Here is a 22,738-nt window from a genome sequence, read left to right as displayed (position 1 = left end):
GGGCGCGATGGTATCATCCGCGTAGTTGACGTAAAAACTGCGACGGGAATTTATCGACGACCAGTGACAAAATTATGTCGAATAAGTGTTAGTGAAGAAAAGAAGAACAATTTCCTTCACGGGGGGGAAGATGTTACGGCTATCGACAGTGACAGAGAAATCAAGTAGTAGGGTAGTAACAAAAACAATGGATTAACAACAAAAATAAATAAATATATAGAAGTTTGAAATATTGTACATTAAAGAATAAAGACTGAGACCGATAAATTAGATATTATTTCCGACGAGACGACGACAGGGGGGAATGTCACTAAAAAATCATAACCTCATAAACAAATGTTATGAATTCAGTGAAGTTGTCAAAATGCAGTGTCAAAGACTCAAAGAGTGTCGCAGTTTAAAAGTAGCTTTAATAACAACAATTTTATTAATTTTGTTGATGCTAGTTCTGTGTGGTGTTTCTGGTTTTTAGCATTTTGCTGTTAGTGTTTATGAACTGGCTTTTTTATCATATTAGAACCGATATTGCGGTAAATGCAGCAACAACAAATTCCTATTTCTAGATTAATATTAAAATTATAATCTCATTCTTGGATTTGCAGTACCTACATTATTTCCTAAGCGGGTCATTTCAGATAAAGATGGGCCCACAACAAAACAATTACCTATATTTGCTTAATTAATCCGTGCCATTCTTGGTGGAAATGAGTGGAAAGGATATTTTACGTTTTGTACAGTTTTGAATATAATATCATTTTGGGCAAATTATTATTCTATGAATTTGCATTCGCCACTGACCGAGATATTTTCAAAAAACGCGGCGCCGAAACTTTGTCCCTCCCGCACAACCGAACCAGTGCGCAACATTTTGCTTTTGCCATTTAGAATATCCAAACTGTAATTACAATTAAAGTAATGTATCATTTATCACTGCACATCTACGCATGACTGCATGCATCATGCAGATACATGTGTGTGGACTGCATCTTGGACTGCATGTCAAAATTGTCACGATGCACATGACGATGTGATAGCATGACAGTTAGTTGCTAACAGCAACCCCCGAAATCAACCCTAAACGTCAGAATCATGAGAACATAGGATTTTTCGGTCTACGCCCAGGCCGCTATAGACACTCTGACTATCTAGCAGGTCGTGAATTGGATAATTTCAATTCAAATTACATTTTTCTTTTCTATTTCGCTAACAGATGGAGTTGGTTAAGGGTGAATTTTTTGAGGTTAGCGGAATCAATTGCTCCATTGAAAATCCGAGCTTTGTTACGGCCGTAATAAGCGCAGCGCAGTTCAGATTTAGTAGGCCATGCAGAAACATGACCAACTTCATTAAACTATGTTATGGCCATCCCAAATGTCGAAAAAAAGTAAACCAAATGACAAGTCGATGATGGAGATGAAGTGGCGATATCTAGTGAAATTTAGAATAACCACACATTTAAAAAGTTAAATACCAGGTTATGTTATATGCCATTTCATTGTCAAAAACTGTCAGTTTATACGTTTTCGTCGTCATAAAAGTATAAACTGACAGTTTTTGACAATGAAATGGCATATAACATAACCTGATATTTAACTTTTTAAATGTGTGGTTATTCTAAATTTCACTAGATATCGCCACTTCATCTCCATCACATGACCAACTTCATTAAACTATGTTAACGAATTTCTTTTCTAGTACCGTTGTCTGCGCTGATCTCATTATAGTCTGTGCAATACGTTTTTAGTGAGACTAGAGGCGCTGTGGGTCTGGGACTTACAGAAAACTGTAAATTGAGGTTTGTCGTTTTCACCACAGGTGTCAAATTCGCTGTTAACATTAAACGTCAAATAAACGCGTCAAAAATGTCAGAAATCAAAGTTCATGGCAGAACATCTCAGTAAAAACAGTTTTCATGAATAATTTTGACCGAAAAAAATAATATCTATCTACAAGCGATGGGTCGAAATTTTGCAGAGACCTACAATTCCTCAGTTTATAGCGCCATCTCATAGCGTTTTTAGTTTGGCCGGCGTACGACCTTGCTCTATTGCACAGACTAGAAGTAGAGAAAATCAGCGCAGACAACGCTAGTACTATCGCGGCCAAAATATTTTGGTCGTCACTTTTTGACACTTCAAATGTAAATAAAGTATTAATGTCAATATACATGAAAATTTCAAATTATTCTTGTCAAAAATATGGCATATTCAGTTTTTGAAAAATATAGAATCGTCTTACTTGCTTCTGAGGGTTGTCTAAACGGCGACCATGTTGATCTTTTGCTTTTGAACCATGCCTCCGCGGCTGGGATTTACCCCACCCGTATGACACTGATGGATTAAAATAATTTTGACAACAGTAAAAAATAAGGTTAAACATCCTAAAGCTTGCTTTACAATTCAATGTCATTTATGTCACTTTGACGACCAAAGTATTTTGGCCGCGATAGTACCACAAATTTCCCGAAGAACCTCAAACCATTCAGCTCTAACTCCACTGTCGCTGGGAAATTGAAATAAAGGTTTTTCAGAATTGCTACAAATAACGCATTTAATGAGCATTTTCAGAGTTTTTTGATTGACAAAAATTCAAATTTGACGGCAATTCTACCTTGATGTCTAGCAAACAGATGGCACCACTTCATCACTATCCATGACATACTTCATACGAAGCCCATTTTAATGGAATTGGAATGGCCATCTGTGATGGCCATAACATAGTTTAATGAAGTTGGTCATGTCAGAAATTTGAACAAAAAAAGCAGCATACGTTACGAAAAAAGGGGTATAATATTATTTTTTCACGATCGGGAGTAGAAATCAACTTTTCGGATGTCAACATCGTGACAGAAGTAGAGCATTTTCTCCCTAGGGAGCAAATATTTGCTCCCTAGGAAGTTTTCATTTTTTTGACAGTTGTGACAAAAATCTAATGGGAGTTTTCATTTTTTTTGACTGTTGTGACAAAAATCTAATTGTGTTGTCAAGGCAACTACTAATTCCATTAAATTCATCGAAAGATGACAACTCATTTGTCATCATTTTTTTATTCTTAAAATTTGAGATTTTTGTGCTGTTTCTACTCCCTACCGTGAAAAAAATAGTATATATACTTCTGGAGAGAATGCTCATTTTTCCCTCGGTGCTTTGTACAAACTGCACCTTAGGAAAAATCATGCATTTCTCTCCCTCAATATACAGGGTGTTTGAAAATTGCTAGTACAAAAAAATACTGGTAATTGGTGATGGTGAGTTAGTCATCGGCAAAAAAAAAATTTAATAAAAGTCCTCTAGTTTTCGAGATAAAAATTACTAAAAATTGGGTGAAAATTGTTAGTACCATTGTTAGTTGCCAAAATCTTGCAAAAAAATATTTATTTTTCATATTGTTGTATAGTCCTTCATTATCACGCTTGGTTACCAAGGTTTAAAAAATACTGCCCCGCCTGAGGCGTAAAATATGCTGGGATAGGGTTACTTTATCCCTTTTGTTTAAAAAAATTAAAAATTGTTTTTTTGGATTTCTTAGGGCTTCTAGATGCCACAGTTTTTTTTTTGTACTAGCAATTTTCAAACACCCTGTATAATATACTATTAAGGCCATTTGCATCGACGTTCCTTATTTTTAAAGCAACCTTGAAAACAATTGTTGCTACGATTTTAATAATTGTAACCAAGGTTTTATGTTTTTCTTATTTTTAAGCTACGACGGTGCAAACGGTTACCTACTAGTCGAATTTATATAACTTAAACACCTTCACAATTTTTCATAAACAAAAAATTGTTTCCCTATGGTAACAAAAGCAGAACAATCTGAACAATCCTGATTCCGCACGTAATCGAGAAAAGCGCACGGGAAAAGCGTGGGAAAAGCGTGCGCGGACAAAGCGTGTTAATTCTTTAATAAATCTGACAACGGTGTAAGTTCATTTCACTGCAAATACAGAGGAAAGTGGGAGAAGAAATCGTGCACGTATTCCCCGTGCGCAGTAGCGGTGTAGCGGTCTAGCGGTGCGTACTAGTAGGACCTTAAACTGCAACAGTGTCAGAAAAGCATGTTATCAAGTTTTACCACATTGCTCAATTTTTTGGGCAAGATATGAATTACCTGTCTCGAGGGGAAAATGCCTACACAAGTGGGCACGTGCAGAGCGTTACATTTGATGGCAATGTGGAGCCTGTACTACTGAAAGGAGTTGTGCACGCCAGCATGAAGAAGAGGGCATAGGAGGACATACGAGTGAGTGAGTGTGGTGCACAGACGTGTTCTTCGTGCTCTCCGTTTTTAGCGCTCATACTGTGATTTACGCAAGTATATTTACACCTAATTTCGTATATCGTCGATTCCTCGTAAGTCTCATAAGAAACACCCAAATTGGTGCAATTGTGATTTGCAGCAGTTGATTGATTTATGACATTGGTGGCGTTTACTTGCTGGTATTATCGCCCGAGTTTTTGTTCACCGGAGATAAGTTTCTTTTAACGGCAGGCCGGGAGGCGAATGACTGCGTCCTTTCGCAGTATTCGCCTCAAATTTAATTTTTGTGCTCCGGGTTTCGCCCCCGGGTTAGAGCGCTAATACAAATCATATTGCAAGATGGCGAGCGACTCGCCAACAATTTTCCCTGGTAAAGAGCAGGCGGTAGTTTGTAATGCTACCGACGGACTAATGTTACAGGACTATGTGAGAGCTGTAGGTAGTATAGTATCTCCCAAGAACGTTTTATTTGCATCGAGAATCTCTAACGAACGAATTTGCATCTATTTAAGTAGTAAGTCTTTGGTTGATGACGTGGTCTTAAACCACTCATCCATCGCCATCAATGACAAGGTCGTTGGGGTACGTCGGTTAATAAACCCTGCGCGTCGTATTATTTTGTCAAATGTTTGTCCATCAATTCCCCATCATGTTTTCGAGAATCAAATTAGAGCTCTTGGATTTACTGTACTTTCGCAAATGTCGTTTGTCAGGGCAAGAATACTAGATGATGAATATTCACATGTCCTTAGTTTTCGCAGACAAATATATGTACAGCCGGATGACGCTATCGGGCTGCCAGATTCGGTCGTGTTAAAGTTCGATAATACAAATTACCGTATATTTATGACCTTCGACGATATATGTTTTAAGTGCAAAAGGATTGGCCATTATGCGAGCGACTGTCCACAAGACAGAGATGCTGACCTTGAAACATCTACCCCTAATAAGAACCCTACAACGCATGCTACGACTGACACTCTGGCAGGAAAGCGGCAAATGACGGATGACGACGAGACAGAGTTAAGCCCTTCAAACCCTACGAACGCGAATTCCGATAGCACCGGTAAATCCAAAAAGATAAGATCCAGTGACTCAGTGGAAAGCCTGACCTCTACTTCTGAACTGTTAATGCTTGCAAAAGATGCTGTTAATAACTCTGAGCAGTATCCAATGGACTTCGACCAAATGGTCGAGTTCATGGAGAAAGTCAGCGGTGAAACGGATATACTTGCTCTGGTAGGATCTTTCACAAATGATACTCAAGGCGTAATTAACCTCTTGCATGATGTTTACAACGTGGTCCCCCACAAGAGCATCAAAAACAGGTGTCGAAAAATACAGAGGCGAATCCGGAAAGCCTTATTGTCTAAGGATTCGGTGAGCGCCGATGACCTGAACTTGAGTACCATAGTTGGCGAGCCGTAAATTCTAGTAAGGACAATTATTTTAACATAACAACATTCACGTCAGACGCAAATTATTTATCCTGTAGTATAGCTTACACCAACATCGCATCACTTTTAGCAAAATACGATGATTTTTGTGCTTTTGTGGGTCGGGACGAGCCGTCCATCATTCTGTTGACCGAAACGTGGCTCTCTTCTTCTATCCCCGACAGTTTGGTCTCCATAAGAGGTTACACACTATTCCGGAGGGATCGGTTCGGCAGGAGGGGTGGTGGTGTTTGTATGTACTTTGCGAACAGAGTTCTGACCAACTTTAAGATACAACCAATATCCGGGGACTTCCGCGGTATTGAAGCACTGTTTCTTGGGATGCACAGCAAAACTGTATCATTTGTTTTGGGTTGCGTATACAGGCCACCTTCGTCGTCTATCAGTGACGACAAAATCTTGATGGATTTCATCAAAGGTCTGGCGGACACATCACAAAAGATTTTCATTTTCGGTGATTTTAATATGCCGGACTTGCTGTGGCCTTTGGACTCCAGCGGGCCATTCAGCAACTCATCTCAACTAATGGCTGATCTAATTATTAACAGCCACCTATGTCAACTTGTATCGGAGCCCACAAGGTTCAGACTCAATCAGACACCATCCACTCTGGATTTAATCATTTCCTCAGATGATAATTCGCTCACAAATTTAAAATACCTGAGTCCAATTGGGATCTCAGATCACGTGACCCTGGGAATCGAGCTTCAGATCTATTCTTGTCCCAGATTGAAGACTGTATCATTTGAGAGAACAGTGGTAGAATGGGCTGCGGTAAATCAGCATCTATCAGTTGTTGACTGGAATTTATTACTTTCTAATACTTCTATGACCCATAACTGGAAAGTTTTCAAAACCACTTTGCAAGACACGATTGCGCAGCATACTACTAGAGTAACTTTTAAAAGATCATCAAAGAAGCCTTGGATCGACTCCAAGATTCTAAAGTTGATTAGGAAAAAACGATCGTTGTGGCGTACCTTCAGGCGGACTGGGGCTGAAGCTGATTATAAGACCCATAGAGCTTTCTCTAATAAACTTTCCACCACTATTAAGGAGGCTAGAACTAGATATGAGGCGAGTATTGCTAATTCCAAAGATACCAAACACTTTCACAAGCACATTCGCACTCAACTGTCGGGTCCAGTGGGAACTCCACAGGTCAGAGATATTACTGGCTCCGTGACAGACAACAGCGATGTTGTCGCCGACATTTTTGCCGATGTTTTTTCTAAAGTTTTTACGAAAGAATCACGGGACCGGATCCCTGCTGTCCCTGGCCCGCCCAATTCCACTTTTCTCTCGGATATCGATTTTCTTGAAACAGTAGTGTGCGAGAAAATCAGGAAATTGAAGGTGTCTAAGTCTCCAGGGCCGGACCTTATCACAGCCAAGGTTCTCTCAAAATGTGCCGCCGAACTCAGTGTCCCCTTGTCTGTTTTGATGAAGCAGTCGTTTAGGTCGGGGGTTCTACCTCCGGACTGGAGATCGGCAATAGTGCGTCCCATATTTAAAAAAGGTGACAAATTCGACGCTGCAAATTATAGACCTGTTAGTCTAACTTCCCTAGTGGTCAAGGCGATGGAGTCGATAATCTACGACCGGGTGGTTAGATTTCTTCTTGACTGTGATTTAATTCCATTGCAGCAACATGGCTTTCTACCAGGTAAATCTATCCAGTCTAACCTTCTCGCCTGTCTGGCAGATTGGACTAGGGAGGTTGATAATGGCAACTCGGTGGACGTACTGTATTTGGATTTCTCCAAGGCTTTTGATCGGGTTCCTAAGCGACGGCTAATCTCCAAACTACAGCATCTGGGAATATCAGGAAATCTCTTGGCGTGGATCAACGCTTTTTTAAGCGAACGTATTTTTTGTGTAAGGGTGGGCGAGTCATATAGTCGCCCTGTCAGGGTACACAGTGGGGTGCCGCAGGGTTCAGTGCTGGGACCCCTGCTTTTTATAGCCTATACTGCTGACCTTGGATGCATATTGAGATCGCCTTTTGCAATGTATGCTGATGACATCAAAGTATACAACATAAGCAACCAAAGTATGGCATTGGAGCAGGATCTCTTGGCCATTCATGACTGGTCCTGTGACTGGTTACTCCCCTTGAACTCGGATAAATGTGGCGTACTGCACATAGGTAACACTAACCCCAAACATATATATCGCATCAACGGCAAGGAACTGGACAGTTTTGACAACTATCGTGATCTGGGTGTTACAGTCTCCTTTGATCTGTCTTGGTCCAATCATATTCTAAAAATAACTAAGAAGGCCAACTCCATGCTGTTCCTTCTAAACAAAGTCTTCCGCAAAAGTAGTCCAGCAATATTTGCGAAACTGTACAAGACATATGTCAGGCCTGTCTTGGAATTTGCGAACTGTGTTTGGACTCCTGTTTTACAGCGGGATATTCAATTGCTTGAGTCGGTTCAACGGAGAGCAACTAGAGTGCCGTTTGGCAGAAGCAGACCCCAGTATACAGCCAGGCTTTCTTTGATGGGCATTCCGAGTCTGTCAGCTAGGCGTGTGAGAGGTGACCTCCTGGTAGTTTTTCGCGCCTTGTCCTCTGAACAATCCCCTATTAGGCATTTGTTTACTCTGCACGAGGGGGGTCGCACACGTGGACACTCTTTGAAACTATTAAAGGACAGGTTCGTGACAACTGCAAGACAGTACTTTATTACAAATAGAATTTTTGACCAATGGAATTCTCTTCCACCAGAGATTGTCAACTGTAAAACCGCTGATTCCTTTAAAGCAAAATATGACAGTCTCTTAAAGTCTAGACCACCAGATGGACCATAACGCTAAGCGCTACCTATACCAATAGCGCGGGCATAACAGGCTTCTGCCTCTGCCCGATCGCTGATCATAATAATAATAATAATAATAATATAATGTTGAGGTAAGATATTTTATTAAGTTAGTTTTTCGTCAGTTACAATTTTTCTGTGCTCAACAATAGGTGGCTTACAACCCCAGAGAAGGTGTTAAAAAGGCCTATTGCACCTGTCCACGAGGTAAAGTAACCTGCCATCATATGGCTGCACTGCTGTATCATGGACATTACAACATAAGTGCTACGGATACTGCATGTCAGTGGAAAATTGTACAGACTCCACCTGAAACAGCACAACCTGTGAAACTCAGTGACCTTTTCACAAGAAAAAATCAAAATTATCGGGCCACTAAACGGGATCTGAGTGCTTCAGAAATTACAACTTTTGCACAAGCTTTGGGTCCCAGCAATGTTGTAGGTTTTTCTTGGTTGTTACGGGCTGAACCCACTGTAGACGCTGCTACACGAATACCAAACATCGAAGATATAATTTTCAGCGAGGAATATCTGGCTGCAATGGATAAACAAATATTTATCTTAGAACGGAGCCAGGTATCAAAAGAGACGATTTTGGAAATTGAGAAGCTGACAAGGGGGCAACATTTAAATTCCAATTGGCATCTAGCAAGAAAGCATAGGTTGACAGCTAGCAAATTTGGACTAGCTTTAAGTGCCTGTCGGCGGAATAGATATCCTCCTTCCTTGCTAAAAAACCTCATGGACGGTTACAGTTTGGATCGTGTAGCAGCAGTACAGTGGGGTAAACAGCACGAAGAAACAGCATTGGGGGAATTTAAGGCAGCGACAGGACTTTCTTTTGAGCCATCCGGCTTATGGTTGCATCCATGTGGCTTATTAGGGGCCAGCCCAGATGAGGTCGGCGAGGATTTTGTGATTGAGGTCAAATGTCCATACAAATTCAGAAATGCAGCAAGCTTGAAAGATGTGGTGGACAAGAATTACTGCTTTTGGTATGAAGGCGATGTGACAGTAGTAAACACAAATCACCAGTACTACCATTAGATAAAGCAGTGTGTTACATGGTGATATGGACCCCACAATATACGCAGATTTTCACCAAAAAATAAAGATGAAGATTGGGCAGAAAATTTAAATACATTAATAGAATTTTATATAAAAAAATATGTAACACACAATGAAATAAATCCAATTTATTATACATCATACCTATTTTAATACCTCAGATCCATGATCAAAAAATTACATTACATTTTGTTTGAAAATAAATTAAGTGAAATCATTACTCTGCGTCATCTAGGAATAGATGCTCCACTTCCTTTATCAACGGATATTGCAGATTTGTCAAAGCTGCAACACCTTTGAATATTATGTCACCAAATGGACACAGCGTTTCTGGCAGATTGCTCAATATGCGAAACGATTTTATTCTGCAACTCGCTCGTTCCACGTGAATTCTTGCACGTGCTATAGATTGTGTTTGCCTCACTTGTGCTGGCGTGAATTGTGGAGTTCTTAGGAAGGGTGGAATATTAAGATTAACCCCGGGCGGTAAGATGTCCTGTATTAGGAAACCCTTATCGGCTAAAATTAGGTCTCCTGTTTGCAATGTCCAGTACTCCACAATCCTGAACAATTTTTTTGTCTGACGTTGCTCCTGCATATAAATCGCTGACATATGTGACCACTCCATTGGGTGCAACCCCTACTAAACCTTTGAAGGTATGGTGATGTTTATATGCACTGTATGTTTGTTTCTGTACAGCCATAGATTTTCTCGATACTACAGTAAAAATTTCTGTACAATCCAACACCAGTCTACACTCTGTGAATGAGCTGAAACAGTTAGGCAAACACATTTTGTTTTTGCTTCGTGATGGAATGTCGGACATTAACTGTTCAAACAAAATTTCATGAATAGCATGAATGTACGTTAAAAATATGTTTGAAACTGTAGCTTGCGACACGGAAAACCCTTCAGCTGGATCCAAATGGGGTGCATTCAACCTCAGCTTCATTAAGGTTAACAGTAGCTGGTCAATGTTTTCTATTTTCTGCACTGCCCAGCCTAAGTAATAATTTAGTTCCACATCTTTGATCAGATCGTACAGAGCCTCAAATGTAGAATGGTTTGGTAAACCACTATATAGCAGAATTTATTTATCACTGCCTTGTACATTTTGGTAACAAAACCGAAGAGACATATATGACATTTTTTTGTTTAGTTCTTCAATTTGTTGTCTTAAGAAATAATTTTCCGCTTCTGCCACGGCGCTACCACCAGATTCGGTGGATGGGAAAACGTCGTCTTTGCTGCTGGATGGTAAAGGGACTCCCAGTTCAGTAATTGCTGCAGAAGTGGAAGGCATTGGTTCTCTTGATGTGGAAGGCATTGGTTCCCCTGATGTGGAAGGCACCGGTGCCCTTAATGTGGAGGATTTAAAATAAAGTATAGATATAGGATAATTTAAAAACAACACACACATGTGCTCTCTACATACATTACTGTTTTTTTTTTTCTTCATTTCTGTTTCCGGGAAAGCAAAACGTGACCTTTTCTCGACCTTAAACTCAAACAGCTCTGGACCATTTTTTCTTTGGCCATCGCGAAAGTGACAACTACATACGTGAGCACCTGGTCCTGGTTCCGTGTCGCGACTATAAATAAAGTTGTACTTAATAAAGATATGTAATAATGAATCTTACTTACCGCAAGAGCCGTTTCCATCGATTTCTTTCCTTTTCATTGAGCGGAAATCTAAAAAATTTACACACGGCCCCCCGGTCACTGTAGTGGTTACAACCATAATCCCAACACATCACCATTATGGGAAGAATCTACAAGTTTACCCTTTTTAATAAGTATTATTGAGGTTATGTTTCAAGAAATAATAGTTATTTATGGTATAAGTGGGTTATTTAAGATATTACCCACGAGAGGTATTTGTAACCTACGAGGGCTTGCCCGAGTAGGTTATTACCTCGAGTGGGTAGTACTTAATAACCCACGTATGCCATACAACGTTTTATCCAATATTCCAAAATTTTTAGATAATGACATTATTGATGAAATTCTGCTCCCGATGGGTTATGGACGTTAATAACCCACGGTGCTAATGGCAACGTGGGTTACGTATGTTATAACCCACGGTGCAAATGGCAACGTGGGTTATAACAACAGACTAGTTATAGCCCAGTTTACTCAATTAAAACTAACTAGTAAAACACGATATTACTATTGAATGTTGGATAAATGAGATTTTTGTCTTTACTTACTTCTTATTGAATCACACGCTTATAATACAGGGTTATTATAAATGTTTGTAGTCCAAGTAGGCCATGAATTTGTGCCGCCTTGTTTCGATTGTGCACTGTATCTAGTGGAATATTGGTATGAGTGAGCTCCTGACCAACTGAAACGGTAAAAGTCGCTGTTAACGTCAAATCACTTGATTACCGCATTTTTTTCCTTCGAATTAAAATAAGTCTTTAGTAAAAGTTAAGAGTAAGAGTGTTAAGACCACAGACGACGACGATGAGTATACAACAGTGATCAAGGTTAGGTTAGTGAAATTCTGTAAGTTTCAAGTAAATTTATTTTCAGGTTAACTGTTCTCTTCCAAATTCTCTCTTCTAATTATCAGTTTCTCCTAAACACATTTTGATTTTTAGGATTGCAATGGGGTACACCGTGGAACAGACTACTTTCATTATTATTTCAGAATGAAATCATGAAACAGAATGAAATCATGTAAGGATCAATATCTCTCAAAGTTTCCTAATTTAGAGATAGAGGAACAATCTTTAATGACCCACATTCGATGGATTGTGAATAGACAAAACTAGAGATGCTTCAAAGGAAAAGTCATCGAGAAGGCTTCAAGTTGGTGAAGTTTTGAGAGAGAGAATGGAACAAAATCCCAGAACATCATTGCTGTCAATACAGTCAGGTGTAGCACTGAGCACATGTCAGAAAATTGTGAAGAAAAGACTAAATTTGCACCCTTATAAAATGTCATTGTTTCAAGAACTGAAACCAGCAGATTATCCACGTCGTGTTGCATATTGCAGCTGGTTTTTAAACAACCTAAATGATAACAGAACTTTGGATTTGTCATTCTTTTCCAACAAGGCATGGTCCTGCAAGGACGTAGCAATGATTTTTTGCTGGGGTGGGCCAGACTTTAAACCAGACAGATGATAGATAGATATTGCAGATGTATCTTGTTTTTAATGTGTTTTACTTTTATTCTGGAGTGGGCCAGAAGGATTCTGGGGTGGGCCGGGCCCACCTGGCCTCCCCCTTTACTATGCCCTTGTGGTCCTGCTGTAAGTTCATAACCTGATTGTACTCAGGGAGACGTTAGAACTAATAAGTATACCTCCTCTTCCATATTTGTTGCTGAGTTCATTAACAACTATTCCAGATTGGATCAACACATGCACCTGTCTGACGTCGCCCATCTTGTGTATCCTGCTCCTTCACATTATAACATTGGAAATAATTTAATGCACATTAACAACAATAAAACCTTGCTGGACAGTTAAATAGCTTTAATTTGTTGCCATATAACACATAAATAAAATGTCTATTTACAATGATTTAATTGTCTCATTTTCCATCAACAGTTTTGGAATCTTGTGGTACTTAACATTGTTTCCTCGAAACTTCTAAAACAAAAATTATTCAGTACCCATTGAATAATTTAACAGCAACAATTCAGTTCTACACACCTGTGGTTAAACACCAGTGGATAAGTTTACAAAACTGAAATAGAGAAAATTAAATTTTATTGTCCGTATGAGATGGATTGAACCATATGAACTTTAAAGTTCACTTTGATAACAAATCCCGTCTTGATGGATTTTAGTCACTGTTACTCACAGAACTGTTACTCACGGTCGTCGTCTGCGCTGATCGTAATAACAAGTCGTGCCAATCGCTCAAAACTCTGCGTCCGGAAAAAAGTCAAAATATCGGTAGATGTCACCACCTCGCGCGTTATGGGAAACTGTAATAGTATTACAGAAATTACAGAAGGAAAAATTTATTCAAATTGTCAAAATTTAAATGTCTAGCTGTTTCTAGCGAATACAAATTGATATCACAAAATGATTTGCATTATTGTCATTGAAGTTCTTATTGTATTTGTTATTTTGACAATCAATGACAATTGATACTTATTCGAGTTTCAAACCCTTTTTATGTCTAGCTGTTTCTCGCGAACACAAATTAATATTACAAAATGATTTGCACCGATTATGATTGAAGTTCTTATTGTATTTATTGCTATTTTGATAATCAATGACGAATTAATGGTTGACATTTATTCTAGTTGTAAACCTTCCGTAGTTATTACAGTTTCCATTCATTCGCGATCCAACTGATCCAAGTGCCTCTGGTGGCCATTTCACATCGAATGGCACGATTTGTTATTATCGGCGCGGACGACGGAACTATTGAACGGCAAAAGAAAAAATTTCATTTGTTTTCATGGGCTCGTTGACTACAAACATTTATAATAACCCTGTATAAAACCGTAGAATTACAAAACACTCGCGAATCTAATGGAACAACAGTAGCACATGGATGCAAACAAAACTGACCTTACTCAATATGACGTCACGACTAATATGGTGTATAATGTTTTTTTAGCCTTACCTTAACAGACAAAAGACCACAGTTTAGTCTTGAAAAATACTGATTTTTTTTAATTGTGACGGAAAAGGGAAAAATCATAAAACGCAAAGAAAGACACTAACAGAGATAACGTAGAGATCGGCAAGTGGATAGAGGATTTTGTCCGCAAGTCAACAAAATATTGTATGCTTGCTCTCTCTGTCACTAGCATGGAATTTACCTATTTCGATCTCCCTCCCACAGTTGCAGTCCACGCGTAGGTGGCAGCACCGTAGGAGCGCGTTCATAAATACTCTGGGTTGGTATAAAGGTTACCCGTGGGTCACCCAAACGCCGTTCACAAATTAAAATTGGGGGAATAATCACGCTACCCCAGATCGTTCACAAATGTTTAGAGTGACACAAGGAGTGTGCCCATGTTACCGATGTCTAGCGGTGCGGGAGAAATTACCCATACGTCAGATTTGAGGTCTGTCAAATATCTGACGGCAGTGAAGCGGCGGCTGCGTGAAAAAAATATGTTCTAACACAGTAGAATCCATAATCTTTTCAATTTTTCGTATTATGCGAGATTGCTTAAAAATTAACCGCATTATCCAAGGTTGAAATCCGGGAATTGACAATTATTTCACAAAATATGTCAGTATAATTATGTTTACTTTAATAATAATTGTTTATAAAAGCATGCTATGCATTTCTATTATCACATAGAGATATTTTCATATTTGGTGGCGGAAACAAAAGACTGAGAAATGTCACAAATTTGTATTGTCAGTGTCAAATTTCTCAAAGACGTTCGTGATTTCGACAGAAATGCAGCAAATTGGAAATAAGAAAGTCATTCATCGTCGAACTAGAGAAATAATTTGTAATACGTTTGATTATATGAGAATAACTTTTCCTTTTGAAGCACTGACAAAAATTGGTTTCCTTAAAATTTGTTTTTTCAATCTATTTAGCGAAAATTTAAATTTACCTAGACATTCCTTTTTACGGCGTTTATGAGAAATTTGACACTGACAATGCATTTTTGTGACATTTCTCAGTCTTTTGTTTCCGCCACCAAATATGAAAATATCTCTAGCATATTTACATCCTACAAAAAGTTACCTAGTTCTGGATTATCCGAGTTTTCATTATCTGAGGTAAGGTTCAGCTCACGTTACCTCGGATAATCGAGACTCTTCTGTAATAACAGGTATTTAAATTTGTTTTTACCAGTGTATAAATGCAACATTATAGACGTGCATAACACGGAATTATTTTGCAGGTTCAAACTGTGGGCTTTGTCTTGCGGACGCAGGGACTTAATAAATAAACCTAACATTTATCATCGAAATTACCAACTGTGTGCATGTCATTTTGAAAACAAAATGTTTTCCAATCCGCAAAAATCGAGACTTGTATTTGATGCATTGCCCACAAACCGGTTACGAGGTAAATTTGGAACCAAAGTAAAAGAGCGTTAATCAACCTAATGATAAACGTTTATAACTTGTAGGTACAATTAGAAGTCCTTATAGTTCAACACCACCACACCGCTTTACATCTCAACGCGAAGTATCGCCAAAACCTTCTACATCTCAACGCGAAGTATCGCCACAGCCCTCTTCATCTGAACGCAAAGTATCGCCGCAGCCCTCTTCATCTGAACGCGAAGTATCACCGCAGCCCTCCACATCTCTAGGCGAAGTAACACCACGGCCATCCACATCACGTTACTACGCGACTGTTGGTGGAGTTTCCTTGCCGATGGGAACCAGCGTCAGCACACAGACAGGGTTGACGTTGTCATCCAGTACTCCCAGAAAACAAGCTCTCCGGCGCCAGCTAAGAAGAGAAAGAGAAACATCAGGTGAGGAGGAAGATGGTGATGTCGCAAAATTTTGCTTATTATGTGATAAGTTGTTACCACAAAACTTAGCGGGAATTGTAAAAATGCAAGTAATTAATAAGAACGCCCCCACGTCCCGGAGATATTCCAGGGAGTATAAGCAATTCGCAATTACCTTGTTTTTTCTGTCACCGATGGCGTATCGTTTTTTAAGAACCACGTTTTTATTGCCAACGGTTCGTACCTTGCAGCGAATGACTGAGAAAATTCAAATCAACCCTGGACTGAGTCGAGTGGTTTTTGACATATTAAAAATTAAATCCAAGAGTCTAGGTGACGAGGGAAAAGATTGTGTCCTATGTGCAGATGAGATGAATATAAAAGGACATCTATTCTATGACATTGGAGCAGATGAAATTGTAGGTTTCCAACAGCTTGGTGCGTCTAAAGACTATTTGCCGGCCAATAATGGCTCGAGGCATATTTGAAAATTGGAAACAGCCTTTGGCGTATGTTTTTTTAAATACTTCATGTAACGTAGAGCAACTCAAAATTTTGTTATTTGAGGTAATTGATAATTTACGCAGTCTTGGTTTTCGAGTTCGAGGCTTCATATCTGACGTGGGGTCTAATTTTGTAAGTAAAGTAAATAATATTATAATATTTCCTTCACTTTTTTTCATGCATTAATTTTAATTTTAATGCATGTTCTTCCCGTAAGTGTTGCATTGTCAATTCATGTTCTTCCAATAGACATTTTTGTTTTAATTTGGTCAGGTTAATGTTCTCTTTTAATTCCTGTACACGAAGTTCTTGGAGAACATCTAAATATTGGTTCTTCTTATCGGCAAGATCACACCATTTTTGATTGGTCCGACTCGTTGTTGCTTTTGATGGTCCTGAAAATCATTATAACATTAGTGTCTGTCATTATATATACATACATATATCAAATAACTTACCCGATCTTGAAGTTAATGATAATAACTCCGATGTTGGGGCTTTCAAAAGCGCGGGACTATAGTCGGACCAATCGACAGCTATTTGGGGATTTGCTGAACTACCAGGCAGACAACTATCATGTGGATTTAAGTCGTCCCCTTCGACAACTTCCACTACTTCCCCTGGTTCAACATTTGAATTGTTTAAATCTAGATCTACAATTGTAAATAATTAAAATTTCACATTTTGAACAATAATGATTAAATCCCAAACATACTTGGCACTACATTATCGCTGTCGCATAGGGATTCGTAACCAGTCATCCTTGTCCCTATTATGTCATGGACAACTGCATCGACTGGGGTTTCCATCCCAATGATGGATTCTTTTGACCCACCACCAGTCTTGTATAAACTCTTCTTAGCTGCTGAATAATTTTTGGTGGAGTTTTTTTTGGTGTTTCTCCACTTCTCCATCAGCATTTTTGTAGTGCGACGGTCACCACTTGTCACCGCATTAAATTGGTCAGTTAATTTCTGCCAAGCAGATTCTTTTTGCTTATGGGTTATTGCCCCAGATTGCTTGTTTTCGATCACTGATCGATTTTTTGCGACCAGCTCGGCCAAAAGCAAAACTTCTTCATTTGTAAAGTTTTTGCCGCGTCCTCGATTTTCCCTATTATTTTCCATTCCACAATTGGATAAAATGATATAACATGAGTATTTTCAACGTTAAGATTTAATTTTTGTACTTACGACATGTTCTTTTCGAAAAATTCACAATAAAATTCAATAAAATTCACAAAATAAGTTCAACTCTAAAAACAAAACAAACACACTACGTCAACACCACTCTCACCACGTGCACGCTTTAACCACGATTGTTGGGTTAACCCACCAACGAATGTTGGTTAACTTTTTGGTTAGACAAAATTTGGTTAGGATACCAACCCAGTAGTGAAAAACCCCTAACCAGGAAATTTAATAGTTAACCAGTTTTATTTGGGTTAACCCACGACTGAAAAACCGGGCCTTAGTCGTGTTCATAACGACCCAATGCTTTTCTTATGGACCTGTCATTTAGTGTCGCTACTGGTTATACTGTGCTTTAACATAGGGAAATCACTAAATCAGTTCTTATCTTAGGTGTTCTGTGAGTAACACTTTGTGCCCTGAAATTTTGCTGTAATTAATGAAGTACCTTAACGAATAAGAGACAAAATGAATGAAAAATATTACAGTTGAAGTATTTTACACGAAGACGTGTACCTACTCTTGATAACTACTTGCGTCAAGAATATTTAAAAGTAAAACCTCAACCAACAAGATCGTTTATACGTATAAATGTAAATTAGAATAATTATACATATATACTACATATTATACATCGAGAGAGGGAAATAATCTATATCAATGTGGAATCAAACGACTTAATTTAGCTGGTCGTGAAATATCTACGAAATTGTTGTGTTCAAAGTAGCGGAAGATCAGTTCGTGATGCAAAATATGGGGAACTTTTCAGGGGGGTAGGAGTTGAAATAAAACAATTCCTTGGGTTTAAGGACGCCTGTATTTAATTAATCAAATAAATAAAATCAAATACGTTCTTGTTTTCACCTGCAGTAACTGGTTAATTTTAAATTAAATTTCTGACTTACACAAAATTGTGGACAATGCTGCTCGAGTACCCTTAAGACATAATACATAATACTGTAAACATAAAACAAAAATGGGCAACGAGATCGTCAAGGTTAATTTAAATTAAATCCTGAGACTTCCTGAAGACGTTTGTCTGAATGACTGACTACCGTGCGCCAGTCCGAATTCAATTTGACTTATTAATGTTACAGATGTTGAAAAATGGATTAATTAGACATAAGTTCCTTTTTTGTTTTGTTAAGACCGTGGTAGTTTTCACTTATGCGAAACGAGGGCAAATGTCCATTAGTCACACTTGTCGACAGATCTAAGACAGCCCTCTGCGTTTCCCATGGGTGTTAGAAACAGTTGACATATGTTTTATGGTTAGTGTGTAAATTTGCTGGGACTGATATGACCGTTGTGGTCTTTTGCGGGTGCATGTGGTTTGTGTATTTGGTGTGGGCGTTGGGTGAGTGAGGTGATAGATGGATGCCAGATGTAAGAAAGGGGATGTATAAATGCGATTTTAGTTAGTTTTTAGACACTCTTGTTTTGACCTAAGATCTGGTAACTTGTACTGATTTGCAAGAGTCCTTAATATAGTGAATTATTAAGAGGTCTGAGTTTGTTTTTTGAATCCTGACAAATTGAGTGTTGATTATAACATTAATATTAATATATATATATTCTAGAATATTAACTTTACTTATTGAATAAACCTCAGAAGAGCCTGTAGCGGTAGGAGACTGAAAATAAAATTAAAAAAATGTCTACTCAAATACTTCAAGAGACATGTAAACAGCACCTCGATTTTGTGAACAAATAAAAAAACCACGTTTGTTCAAAGAAACGAAATTGTTCATAAAATTGAAAGGTAGTTTTTAAATTATAATTCTAACAAAATATGACTTTTACAAGACATTAAAGTAAGATGTTAGTTTTGTTTCACATTTTTTTTTCCTCTAAATTTTTCATTACCGCGATATTTCAATATTTATTTACGTAAAGTTAATATATCATCGTTAAAAATATTGCGTTCACTCTAAAGAAGTATTTTATCAAATTTATTATTTCAATTTTTTCAAAAATAATGTTAAAACTTGCGCTGCGGTTTCATATTGTGACGCTTTTGCCTGAACAGTCAATGTAAAACACACGTTTGCCAGGGTCAGTTCAAACTAAACATTTTCATTTTTAACTGATGTGCCAAATGAAATGTGATATAGAAATGCTAAATATGGGTCAATTAATATAAGGCCGGCTCAGCATATCTTATTTATGATGTTTTGTATAGTGGAAGCATAATGTTAAGGTAAACATTAGGCAATTTATCAATGTTCACTGAATTAAGAGTGCAACTGTTCACTCTACCGAACCTACAATGTTAAATATGTGGCTGTTCATATAATCGAGGTGTTCATACAATTGAGCATTCACAAAATCGAGCGGCCACTGTAATTTAATATGTTCGGTCGTCAAAAAGTTTAATTATTCATCTTCAAAATGACTGAAATCATCATCGCTATCATCGGAATCCAAATTTAAATTGATGATGATTTCGTTGACCGTGACAAATTTTTCTTTAGTCCAGTATTTAAAAATCAGTCGTTCCGTGTGCTCTACATAATTAGTCCACTGTTGTGGTGTTATGGCTGCTAAAGCAAGGGCCCATGCTTCCAAAGGATTGTGGTTTTGCAGGACCACTTCATCATATTTTCTTTTAGCCTGGCTCCATACCATCTCTATTGGATTAAAGATGCAGTAGTATGGAGGCAGACGTATAACATCATGTCCTGCTGCATGAATAATTTGATCTACGGCATACACGGGCCCTTTAAAATGTTGTTTACACAATGCGAGAAGATAGTCTTTTTTAGCAATGTCAGGATATGAAATGTTATTTTTTTGCAACCAACAGCTTTCCTCCAGGCTGACGTTGGTCTCTTTTCTTCCAAACGACTGTGGTAACTAGCATTATCTAAAACAATGACAGAGGGCTGCTGCAGTTTTATCAGGAGAACATCTTGGAGCCACTGTTCAAACGTTTCGGCATTCATCTCGCTGTGGTAATCAAGCGAATTTTTCTTGCTTTTAAAAATTAAAGAAGCATCCTCAATAAATCCATCTTTATTTCCGGCATGTAAGACAATGTATCTCTCTGAAATTATTGTACTTACAGTAAAATAAAACCACAACTGACATTTACCTCCTTCTCCTGAAATTTTCTTAACTGAACGCACATCTTCATCTTGCCATGACCTTCGCACGGTACCATTTGCAAACACCCATGTTTCATCTAAAAAGACACATGGTTTTCTTTCTGAACTTTCAGCATTTTTCATAAATTTCGATAAAAAAAATTTTCTCAACGCAACTACATGTGGCTTTTCCATTAGAGCTCTTCGATTGTCATCTTTTTTATAAGAAAAGCCCAAGTTCTTTAAGAGTAGTGCTAAACTTGACCTTTTGTGTTCGTAAATATATTTGTTGGCCAACTCTGCACCAAGACTGTTTAAAGTTACAGGCTTCTCTACAACAGAAAATGACACAATTAAACTACACCATTATTCATATGAACAAAAGACCCATAACAATCTAAAAAAAAATTACAAAACATCATTCTGACAAAACAAATTTCAATGAAAAAAACTAGCTTTAGAGTACAGAATCCTTTTCTTACTGCTCTGCACCACATCATAGAGAACAAGACGAACTTCTTGCTTAACATTGCAATGCAAGTCTGCTGTGGCTCTTCTGGGACGCTGCCTCGTCAACTTTCTTGATGATGTTTCAGTTGGACCATCTTTATACTTTGACACCGTGTTTTTGCTAACTCCTAAGCATCTCGCAGTGATCTTTAAGAAAAATACTTTTAACCCTTGACTAATCTGACCTAATCAAAATGATGTCATTAAAATTATGATATAATACTATGTATTTTGTGTTATAAGGTATGAAAAACAACCTAAAACATCCTCTGCGCTGCTGGGTTGCCAGCTACAGTTAAATAGCTTCGGGTTGCCTACAAAACAGTTTTAAAGCAATATAATTAAATTTAAAATATTATGTTCATACCTTTGCATCAGTCTGGATATTGTTCGTGATATCACTAAAGGGATTCATGTTTAAAAATAGGAATGTCACTTAAAAAAGGCACTCGGAGGTAAACAATAGGGAACTTATTGAACAGAAACAAACTAAAACAACAAACTAACTAATCTTAAAGACTAAGAAAGTTTAAACACCACAAAAAAAAAACAGTTAAGCAGGAAACAACGAACAAAACACACACTACTCAGGGGGTTAACAATACAGAATGTCAGAGTAAAAAAAGAAAATAGGAACTGAATGAAGATTTATTGTCCTTTCGTAACTTAAACATCCAACTCTGGAACTATGAGTGGTACCCTTCGAGGTTGGTCATCGAATGACGCCTTGCGTCCCGGTCTCCTGTTCCGCGTTTTCCTCAGTTCTCGGGCGTCACGTAGTGCCTGGTTTTATACGCGAGCCGTCATCGATAAACATGGAAATGCTGACAAGAACTTAGTCAATACAAACGAACAAACTAACTTATCCCAGATAATTAAGAAGTTTTAAACATAACAAAATACCTCACTTGAAGACGAAAGAGCAAATAAACCACACACGGTGTTGACGATTCAAAATGACAGAGGCAACGACAACAGCTGAAATTTGACAATTTGCTGTGACAGCATAAATTGGCGTAGGATTACAATGCCCGCGAAATTATTTCAAAGGTACCACCACAATAATTAATTTTATTAAATTTTTTTATATTGTATTCTAGTTGATTTTGTAGTGTTGGGTTACAAGCCTACAATTTAAACTCTCCCAATCTCTCGCTGGACGGAGTTTACCATTAGGCAGGAGCAAACTAGACAAGTACAGCATTATTTAGAAGTGTGTTAATTGGTGCCACAGTCGGATTTTTCAAAATGTAATTCACAAACCGTGTGGTTATTATACACTTTCACTCCACACTCCATCAGATAATAAATTGTCTTCCACTTCAGCTACTCTTTAAAGCAGTTCCCATATTTCAATGAATTTGGAAGTCTATGGCACGTAGTGCTAACAGACCTGTAACACTTTTTAATGCTGTAACGCTTCATGGTA

General features: G+C 38.1%; 2 protein-coding genes, 1 long non-coding RNA gene and 1 pseudogene across 5 annotated transcripts; 2 read left to right on the top strand and 2 right to left on the bottom strand.

The window, feature by feature from the left end:
- Positions 1-4,005: 4,005 nt before the first annotated feature.
- On the top strand, positions 4,006-19,217 carry LOC138129670 (uncharacterized). Of its 3 annotated transcripts, XM_069045945.1 has the most exons (3): positions 15,196-15,330; positions 15,456-15,622; positions 15,687-19,217. In XM_069045945.1, exons 1-3 carry the CDS (start codon positions 15,254-15,256, stop codon positions 16,505-16,507), a joined length of 1,065 nt encoding a protein of 354 aa, XP_068902046.1. In that variant the 5' UTR covers positions 15,196-15,253; the 3' UTR covers positions 16,508-19,217. The 3 variants fall into 3 exon arrangements, 1 of the variants encoding a protein (XP_068902046.1); XR_011159325.1 differs by lacking the exon at positions 15,196-15,330 and adding an exon at positions 4,006-4,239 and having other exon boundaries at positions 15,456-19,217; XR_011159324.1 differs by having other exon boundaries at positions 15,248-15,383; positions 15,456-19,217.
- LOC138129666 (uncharacterized) lies at positions 9,723-11,962 on the bottom strand (annotated as a pseudogene).
- LOC138129675 (uncharacterized) lies at positions 11,983-13,146 on the top strand. Its single transcript, XR_011159335.1, has 2 exons — positions 11,983-12,121; positions 12,217-13,146. It is a non-coding gene; the product is annotated as an uncharacterized lncRNA (long non-coding RNA).
- An 872-nt stretch (positions 19,218-20,089) lies between the features above and the next one.
- LOC138128240 (uncharacterized) lies at positions 20,090-20,658 on the bottom strand. The gene is made up of 2 exons (XM_069044429.1): positions 20,514-20,658; positions 20,090-20,433 (listed from the first exon to the last, which is right to left on the bottom strand). Exons 1-2 carry the CDS (start codon positions 20,656-20,658, stop codon positions 20,090-20,092), a joined length of 489 nt encoding a protein of 162 aa, XP_068900530.1.
- Positions 20,659-22,738: the final 2,080 nt, after the last annotated feature.

Source organism: Tenebrio molitor, chromosome 4 (assembly GCF_963966145.1).
Source record: "Tenebrio molitor chromosome 4, icTenMoli1.1, whole genome shotgun sequence".
Lineage (NCBI taxonomy): Eukaryota > Metazoa > Arthropoda > Insecta > Coleoptera > Tenebrionidae > Tenebrio > Tenebrio molitor.
The sequence above is the reverse complement of the archived record's forward strand: the minus strand, read 5'-3'. Positions and strand labels throughout refer to the sequence as shown.

Bases quoted from the DNA above. Each gene is read 5' to 3' on its own strand.
- LOC138129670 (XM_069045945.1), top strand. From the start codon at position 15,254: ATGAAAATATCTCTAGCATATTTACATCCTACAAAAAGTTACCTAGTT. The intron at 15,331-15,455 runs GTAAGGTTCAGC...ATTATTTTGCAG, and splicing joins CCGAGTTTTCATTATCTGAG to GTTCAAACTGTGGGCTTTGT. The intron at 15,623-15,686 runs GTAAATTTGGAA...TATAACTTGTAG, and splicing joins GCCCACAAACCGGTTACGAG to GTACAATTAGAAGTCCTTAT.
- LOC138128240 (XM_069044429.1), bottom strand. From the start codon at position 20,658: ATGAATGCCGAAACGTTTGAACAGTGGCTCCAAGATGTTCTCCTGATA. The intron at 20,434-20,513 runs GTTGCAAAAAAA...AACATTTTAAAG, and splicing joins AGCCTGGAGGAAAGCTGTTG to GGCCCGTGTATGCCGTAGAT.